Here is a 9,784-nt window from a genome sequence, read left to right as displayed (position 1 = left end):
GGTGACCCTATACAGCTGCCGTCCGTGTTAAGGATGTAGCCTGGGAAATTGCTGGAGTTCCATTTAACAGTGCGGCTGCTTGTATCATCATTGGAAGAGGAGGGGAAGCAAGCTTTGAGATTTTCAACCATACTGCGTATGTTGAAAGAGAGGCGGATTGTGGACCAAGTTTCATCATTTAGGCACATTAGATTTCTATGTCGCCACACCCACCAAACTCCAGCTGTGAAAGTAAAATTATTGGGACTGAAACAACCATTCTTAAGCCAACTATGCACAGATGTAGTGTCGAAGAAGCCGCTGTAAGTGAAGCCCATGCTGGTCCAAACACATTTGGAGTAATAACAGTCTCTCACGCAGTGGAGAAAAGTCTCTTCTTGATGCCCGCAGCGGGGACAGTTAGGAGACGGTGCTATGTTTCTGCGGTGAAGCGTCGTCAGAGTTGGAACAGCATCATGACAAGCGAGCCAAAACAAAAATTTTAGCTTCTCTGGTGCTTGTAATTTCCAAAGCCAAGCCCATGTGTGAGGGTGAGATGGAACCTGTTCTTTGCGAGATAGAAGCCAATCATAGCTGCTCTTTGTAGTGTAAACACCATTTTTGTTGTTATGCCAAATGAAAGCATCTTCTATTGAGGCATTGAAGGTGAGGTTGGTGTTGTTGATGATGTCGAGTGCTGTTTGAGGCAGATGAGAGTAGAGGATATTTGAATGAGGTTCATTACTGCTAATGACATCGCTGACTGTTAACTGCATGTCATGAATGTCAATATAGGGAACCAGTTTGCAGAGGAAACCGAGAGCACTCCATGGGCAAAACCAAAAGGAAGATGAACCTGATCCTGCTCGCCAAGAAAAACCTTCCTTTAAAATTTCTTTCGCGCGGATGATGGAAGACCAAGTAGGAGAGCCGCTTTGTTGATCACAAGCTTGGAGAATTTTGAACCCTGTTGTATAACGGTAGGTGAAAACATTTACTCAGAGTTTGTTTGTGGATTGAAGGAGGTCCCAAACAAGCTTTCCCAGGAGGCAAATATTTGCATCTCTTGCTGGTCTTAAGCCCAGCCCACCAAGATTTTTCGGACGGGAGATTTTCTTCCAACTAACCAAGTGAGTGCCTTTATTATTAGAGTCACGCCAGATAAAGTTTCTAGTAGTTTGGTCAATACCATCGCAAATGCTTTGTGGAAGCCAAGCTATCTGCATATAATAATTAGGAATAGAAGATAAGACAGAAGAAGCAAGAGCTAGTCTACCTGGTTTATTGAGAAGTTTGTTTTTCCAAGACGCAAGTCGAGATTGCATTTTCTCAATAATGAAGAGGAAATCACTTTTCTTGGCTCTCCCTTTTAGAATAGGGAAGCCCGGATATTTCTCAAGAGAGGTGGTGTTTCTGATGCCCGAGAGAGAAGTGAGCCTGTTGATTTTGTCTCGAGGGGTACCTGATGAATAGAAGGCTCTGGATTTGGACAGGTTGATCTTGAGGCCCGAAGCGTGGCTAAAACGCTCAAATAATTCGGTCATGAATTTTATTTGGGAGTTTTTGGCCTTGGTGAAAAGAAGAACATCATCCGCAAAAAGGAGGTGGGACAATTTCGGTCCAAATTTAGATATGTGGACAGGATCCCAAGTCTTTTGAAGAACGGCATTGTTGATGGATATTGAGAGTTTCTCCATGCAAATGATAAAAAGGTAGGGAGAAAGCGAGTCGCCTTGTCGGAGACCATGGGTGGGCTTAAATTGCGGCATCTGGTTTCCGTTCCAAAGGATAGAATAGGTGGGGGAGGTGACACAGTGCATAATAAGTCTGATGGTGATCTCAGGGAAACCAAAGTCGTGAAGACAATTTTCGAGAAAATCCCAGTTGACATTATCAAAAGCCTTTTCAAGGTCGAGTTTGAAGGCAACATAACCTTTCTTTTTTTTTTATCTTCTCATGAAGTGGATGATTTCTTGAAGAACAATAGCATTATCTGAAGTGCCTCTGCCAGGAAGGAAGCTGCTCTGGAAAGGGCCGATGATTTTTTCAAGGATCGGTCTAAGGCGGTGAACCAAAACTTTAGTGATTATTTTGTAGACGATGTTGCAAAGACTGATCGGTCTGAAGTCCTTATACGTTTTGGTCGGTTCAACTTTAGGGATGAGAGAAATCAGCGTGTTGGAGATGTTGGGATCAAAGTAACCAGTGCTGAATGCGGTTTTAACAAGGTGAAAAATGTCGTCCCCCACGATGTGCCAATATTGTTTGAAAAAGATGCATTGAAAGCCATCGGGACCTGGGGCCTTGTAAGGTTTCATGGAATTAAGGGCCGCAGTAACTTCCTCTTTAGTGATGGGGCAAGTAAGCTCGAAGGAACCAAAGTCATCAATGGTGGGGTGGGTACCTTCATTTAAAGTACGATTCTGGTTAGGCTGATTGTTGGTGAAAAGATTTTTGAAATTTTTTTGAGCTTCTTCTTGGAGTATCACGCTGTCGGTGGTCCAAATCCCATTTGGTAGTTGGATTCTGTGAACTTTATTTTTCTTTCTCCTAATGATGGTCTGGGCATGGAAGAAAGAACTATTTTTGTCTCCAAATTTGACCCACTGCTCTCTTGATTTTTGGTACCAGAGCATTTCTTCCTGAAAGAGAATATGATTGTACTGGTGTTGTAGTTCTTTTTCAAGGATGACATGGCGGGTAGAATCGACTCTTTCCAAGTAGTTTTGAATACCTCTAAGCCTCCGTTCGATGTGCTTTTTTCTTTTAAAAATGTTACCGAAAGTTTCCTGGTTGAAAGTAATGGAATTCTCGCGGACATTAGTGAGGGCTAGCACCGGGTTATGATTGGCTGACTTCCAAGCTCTGTCGACTACCTCTGAATAGTCTTCATGATCAATCCAGGCTGCTTCAAAACGGAAGGGTCGAGGGCCTCTGGCAAGAGGGAGACCTCCAAATCTGAGAAGGAGAGGGTTGTGGTCAGAGTGTAGTCTGCATAGTACCTCTACAAAAGCTTCTGAGAAAGCTAGGCGCCATGTGACATTCGCGAGTCCTCTATCAAGTTTTTTAGATAGGATACGAAGACCGTTGTGGTTGCGATGCCAGGTAAATCTTCCTCCTGTAGTTGACAGATCGAGAAGGTTGCATTTCTCCATAAATTCAGCAAAGGAAGCAGCTCTGGAATGGTTAAATATGCCTCCTCTTTGGTCACTTGGTAAAAGGGTCTCGTTGAAATCTCCAATGAGCATCCAAGATCCAGTGATGGTATTTTGAAGGTTTATAAGGTAGTTCCAGAAATTCGGGCGGAGGGTTGGGTTCGGGCTAGCATATATGCATGTACAGGAAGTGGATACATCACTGTAGGATACGGTGAAGGTGATGGAATATTGGTTGGCGTCAGCCACAGTGGTTGTGAAGGACGTTCGGGAGTATTGAAGGAGCCATATCCCACCAGAATGGCCGGATGCTTCTACAACGTGAACAGGGGTGTAGTTGTTGTTGGTCCAAAAAGAGGTTAAACGAGCATAAGGGACGTGAGTCTCCATAATAGCAAGGAAAGTGGGTCTGTACTTTCTAATCATATCTTTCAATTGCCTTCTAGCATTGTTATTGTTGGCCCCTCTGATGTTCCAACAGAGGATTGAAATATCATAAAGAGCTTCCATAACAAACTATAAAGGGATGGGTATGGGACGATGAAGGTTAAGAGATCATCGTTTCATCTATGTGAACAGGAGTATCAGGAACTTTGTTACAGTTAGGATGTAATTCATCTTGGTTAGCTTCAATAGTAACATCTTGGCTCGCAGAGTTGGGTTGGTTGGAAGGTGTAGGAACATGGTGTTTATCTGGGGCAATGTTTGATGGTGGAATAAATGCTTGTGAGTGGATGTTGTTTTGGTTTTTTTGGTGTTCAATGAGGGTATGGTTATTGAGCAAAAGCTGGGTTTCAACGTGTGGTTGGGGCATGTGTGTGGGTTGTGCAATTGTTTTTGTGGGACCACCTTCAATTAATCCTGAATTTTTGGAACTAGATGCATTTGCAATTGGTGTGATATACATGGGAGAGTCATCAATACCATCACTGTGACGGCGGCGCTTGGTATCCATGATTCCATTATTATTGCGTGGAATCTCATGTGGTTTAGGTCTAGGTGGAAAGCTTTGGTTTGATGTGGCTGTTTTGGTTTTGTGGGCCTGGGAGGACAAAGCAATAAATCTATTATTATTATTATTGACGTTTTTGGGGGCAAGTGGGGTATGTTTGCTTGTTTGTTTTTTCTTCCTTGTTACAAGGAGCCAATCACCATGTAGCTCATTATTGCCTTCTTTATTGTTTATTATTGGCCCAGATTTTGTAACGGCTGGAGTAGAGTTTAGGTCAACACCAGATTTTTCCAGGTCAGCGATTGGTGGTCGTGGTGGTTGGCCGGAGTTTGGATTTTGGGCGTGATGTGGGTTAAAGGATGTGTTTGCCGGCTCTGAGACGACAGGGTTAATGGTACAGTTGCGACCAAGATGGCCGTAGCATCCGCAGTTGGTACAAATTAGATGGAGGCCTTCGTATTGAACTTTGTACCAGTGACCATTCACCCAAATTTTTCCAACTACTGGGACAGTGAGATCCACTTCTACACATACTCTGGCGAATCTGCCCCTCTCCACTTTCAGAGTATTCGTGTCAACCTTGATGGGCCGGCCGATAGCCGACGCCATTGCCAAAAGAAAACTTTCATCATAGTAAACCAGGTTGAGACCGGGGAAACGAACCCAAACCACTGTACGCTCAATTTTGGCATTTGGTGAAGCGAACTCCGGAGACCAATGTAACGACCCAATTTTCAATTATTAATTTTAATGTGTCAAAATGTTTTATTGACGTGGCATTTTAAATAAGTTAATAACTTTAGTTATTTATCGAATACTTTAGTTATTAGGCGAGTAGTGAGAGTTAACTTGAATTGGGCCAAGCCAAATGGGCTTGAGGCCCAATGGGCCTGGTGAGCATGAGTGGGGCGGCCATATGGCCAAGTCAAGAGAGAACATTTCATTTGTTCTTGTTCTTGACTAGTTGGAGAGAGAAGAGAGCTCAAGAGCAAGGGCAAAGGAAGTGAGGAGAATCAAGATCAAATCTTCGTATTTTCTTCGAATCCAGGTATGAGAGTAGATTCCTTAATCGTGGGTGACTCGAGGAAGGGGAGAATGTCGATTTCTCCTTACCCGAACTTCCTCCACCCCATTTTCGTTTTAGTTTGAATGGATTTTTCGTAATGGAAATCGATTCGTAGGTTCATAACATGTTGTATATGCTTTTACCATGATGTATGAACGATTTAAATGAGTAAAAACGAATTTGTGAGTGTTTGGCTCAAGAACTTGTGTTTTTATGTGAGTTTTGTATAAAGTGACAAATTCTTACTTTTTCGAGGATAACGATGTAGATCGGGAAAACTAGCCGTCCTTTTATGCTTAAACATGTTTGTTGCACTTGTATGTGAACTCATTTGAGATTTATAACATGAAAATGGGATTTTTAGGGTGATTTGAGATGAAAATCGCAAATTTTGAACTGTCCTGACAGGAAGGGTTCGCTCAGCGAACGTGTGGCGAGAAGCTCGCCACAGCTCGCTGCAGCTCGCCACGAGCAAGTGTCTCTCTGGCGTTGTTCGCGTAGGCTCGCTAAGCCTTCGCTCAGCGAATAGTTCGCTGAAGCTCGCCAATGCTCGCCATGAGCAGGTGACTTACTGGTGAGGTTCGCCATGTCTCGCTAAGCCTTCGCTTAGCGAAGGCCTCTGATTCTGCAACTTTTTGTTGATGTTTTACAGTGCTTGTAGGCAATTGTAACTTGGTTTAATGATACTCTTGCATGATTATTGATGCTTGTTGATGCTTATAATGCTCATTGCTATTCGTTGAAGATTGTTAATCATGTATGAAGTAATAAATGAAGAATATTAAGGTTTTGTTAAATCTTAATAATGAAGTATGTTGGATAGTGTTCCACATAATAAATGAAGAGCTTATGCTAATTATTTGTGAGTGAATTCATGAACACATATACATGCATTCATGAATTAAATAGGATATTGGATATTCCAATAAAGAAGTATATCGGATTATATTTATCCGATAAAGAAGGATATTAGAGGTGAGATACTCTAATAAAGAAGATGGTACCACATGCATTAGTAATGTCTAGGGTTGACATTCATGAAGTTGAAGCATTAGAGTTGCATTAGGTTATATGTGTGCATTACTTGATAAGTGATATGTGACATATAATTTGGCTAAGTGTAATGAATTGTAGATTGATTATTTGGTACTTGATTATACATGTTTAGAACTTGAAATTGAGTAGTTAATGGTGATGCATGTTTATAAATAATGAATATGCTTGTTGTTGTTGATGGAGTGTTTAAGTACCTTTTACTTGCACTTATATTTTGATTATGTGATCTAACTCTCATGTTTGTGTTATGTGCTGGACCGTTGGGGGTTCAGGTTCTCAGATTGAGGATCCCGATCAGAGTTAGAGGACTGTTCGTGCTCGTGGTAGTGCGCATTTTGGTGAGGAGTTAGCGTAGACTACTCCTTAGATATATGATATATATATCTTTTGATGGGTTGTATAGAATTGCTCTGATTAGGTTTACCGGGTCGGGTTATTCGTATGAATTGTATTAAGCCCGTGATGGCATATTTAACTTTGCTAATCCTATCTTTTGTTGTAAACATAATATCCTTTGTTGATATGGCCTAGAGCCTAGGGATATTGTGTGAACAATTATGATCATTGTATGATATACATTATGATAATTATTCGCTTTTTAACTCCGCTGTGCTAGCATGATTTTAATTATGCCGTGGTTTGTTTTATTAACATGTGACGCCTAGATTTTCTTAAGTGTTTTATTTATTTATATTTAATAAATACGCGTTTAAGGGGTTGGGTGTTACAATAGTGGTATCAGAGCAAGGTCGGTTCATGTGGAACCAATTAGGAATAGTTGCCCATATATTCAACTTGTGTAGAGATAACACTGTTGTTATTACCTTTCTAAGTCTGTTCTTGGATTGGTTGGTTGTTCAGGATCATGGCGGCTAGGGCTAACAATCAGATGGCAGATGCGATAGCTACTTTGACCAACATCGTGGCAAGAGATCATCAACCCGGGAGGGAAGATGAGATGAGGTTAGAAAGGTTTATGAAGCATAATCCGAAGCTTTTCATTGGAGGCTATGCTCCGGAGGCTGCTGTCAAGTGGATAGAAGAAGTTGAGATTGTCTTTGAGGCTATGAGGTGTACCGAGGAGAGTAAACTAACCTTGGGTACTTATGTACTTCGTGAAGAAGCTAACAAGTGGTGGAAGAATGCTAAGCTGAGGATGGGAGTTGGTGGTGTGGTAATCACTTGGGAGATGTTCAAGGGAGAGTTCTTGAGGAAGTACTTTCCGGCTGATATTAGGAACAAGAAAGTGGTGGAGTTCATGGAGCTCAAGCAAGGGAACATGTCTGTGGCGGAGTATTCCGTGAAGTTTGAGGAGTTGTGTGCGTTTAGTCCACACTACAACACCGTGGAAGCTGAGAATGACAAATGTGTCAAGTTTGAAAGTGGGTTGCGCCCGGACATCAAGCATCTTATCGGATTTTCTCAAATCCGAGACTTTGCAACTTTGGTGGATAAGTGCCGTATCTGTGATGATGATGGGAAGGCCAAGACTAATTACTACAAGGTCATGAGTGACAAAAGAGGAAGAGGTCAAGACCGTGGGAAGCCGTATGGTGACAAAGGAAAGAAAGTTGTTGAGACTAGTGGTGGGAAAAAGAAAGGTGGTGGACAATGCTACAAGTGTGGAGAGATGGGCCATAAGTCTTATGAGTGCCCAAAGAAGGTGGACAAGTGTTTTAATTGTGGGAGATTGGGACACAAGTCGGATGTGTGTCAAGTGAAGGTGACTTGCTTCAATTGTGGGGAGGAAGGTCACAAGAGTCCTATGTGCAAGAAGCCGAAGAAGACTATGGGAAAGGTGTTTGCTTTAAGTGGAGATGATGCGGATCAGGGGGATAATCTCATTAGAGGTACGTGTTTCATCTATAACACTCCTTTAATTGCGATTATTGATACGGGAGCAACACATTCTTTTATATCCGTTGATTGCATGAAGCGTCTTAGTATACCTGTGTCTGAAATGTCTAGTCGTATGGAAATAGAAACTCCTGCTAATGGTTCTGTAACTACCCGTCTCGTATGTCGTGACTGTCCCGTAACCGTATTTGGTAGACACTTTGGAATGGACCTAGTGTGTATCCAACTTAGTGGTATAGATGTTATCTTTGGTATGAACTGGTTGATATTTAATCGAGTCCATATCAATTGTTGCGAGAAGACCGTTGTGTTTCCAAAACCGGAGGAGAGTTTGCACTTGATGAGTAAGAAAGAAGTAGTAGAATCATTGAAGGAACCTGTAGAGGTGTATGCGTTGTTTGCATCCTTGAAGATGGAAGGTGAAGTTAAGATGGAAGAGTTACCGGTTGTTTGTGAATTTCCCGATGTATTTCCGGAAGACGTGTCAGATGTACCACCGAAAAGAGAAGTAGAGTTTACGATTGATTTGGTACCTGGTACTAGTCCGATATCTATGGCGCCGTATCGAATGTCAGCGTCAGAGTTGAATGAGTTGAAGAAACAACTAGAGGAACTACTTGAGAAGAAGTTTATTCGACCTAGTGTATCGCCGTGGGGTGCACCTGTGTTGTTGGTTAAGAAGAAAGAAGGGAGTATGAGGTTGTGTATTGACTACCGTCAGTTGAACAAAGTGACGATCAAGAATAAGTATCCACTCCCGAGGATAGATGATTTGATGGATCAATTGGTTGGAGCTTGCGTGTTTAGTAAGATTGATTTGAGATCCGGATACCATCAGATTAGAGTGAAAACGGAGGATATACCAAAGACTGCTTTTAGGACGAGGTATGGTCATTACGAATATTCAGTGATGCCTTTTGGTGTGACCAATGCACCTGGTGTTTTTATGGAGTACATGAATAGGATTTTTCATTCATTCTTGGACAAGTTTGTTGTGGTATTCATCGATGATATTTTGGTTTACTCAAAGTCCGAAGAGGAACATAAGGAGCATTTGCGGATTGTTTTACAAGTTTTGAAGGAGAAGAAGTTGTATGCCAAATTGTCGAAGTGTGAATTTTGGTTGAAAGAAGTAAGTTTTCTTGGTCATGTGATTTCAAGTGGAGGAATAGCGGTTGACCCAGCGAAAGTTGATGCCATATTGCAATGGGGAACGCCGGAGTCTGTTTCAGAGATAAGAAGTTTTCTTGGATTGGCTGGTTATTATAGGAGGTTCATTGAGGGATTTTCGAAGTTGGCTTTGCCATTAACGCAGTTGACTCGGAAGGATCAAGCGTTTGTTTGGGATGTGAAGTGCGAAGAAAGTTTTCAAGAGCTTAAGAAGAGGTTGACTACCGCGCCTGTGTTGATTTTACCGGATGCTAAGGAATCTTTCGTCGTGTATTGTGATGCTTCGAAGATGGGACTAGGAGGTGTGCTTATGCAAAAAGGTCAAGTGGTAGCGTATGCGTCGAGACAACTGAAGGTTCATGAGAGGAATTATCCGACACACGATCTTGAGTTAGCCGCAGTTGTGTTTTCATTGAAGGTATGGAGGCATTACTTGTATGGATCGAAGTTTGAAATCTTTAGTGATCACAAGAGTTTGAAGTATCTATTCGATCAGAAGGAGTTGAATATGAGACAAAGAAGATGGCTCGAATTTTTGAAGGACTATGA

At 41.9% G+C, this 9,784-nt stretch overlaps 1 protein-coding gene across 1 annotated transcript; it reads left to right on the top strand.

The window, feature by feature from the left end:
* Positions 1-7,517: 7,517 nt before the first annotated feature.
* Positions 7,518-8,717, top strand: LOC123918069 (the record flags this gene model as incomplete). The annotated part of the gene is made up of 1 exon (XM_045970009.1): positions 7,518-8,717. A coding segment is annotated over one exon (1,200 nt), but the record flags the coding sequence as incomplete, so codon positions are not given.
* Between the last annotated feature and the right edge of the window lie 1,067 nt (positions 8,718-9,784).

This window comes from Trifolium pratense, linkage group LG3 (genome assembly GCF_020283565.1).
Source record: "Trifolium pratense cultivar HEN17-A07 linkage group LG3, ARS_RC_1.1, whole genome shotgun sequence".
In the NCBI taxonomy this organism is placed as follows: Eukaryota; Viridiplantae; Streptophyta; class Magnoliopsida; order Fabales; family Fabaceae; genus Trifolium; species Trifolium pratense.
The sequence above is the reverse complement of the archived record's forward strand: the minus strand, read 5'-3'. Positions and strand labels throughout refer to the sequence as shown.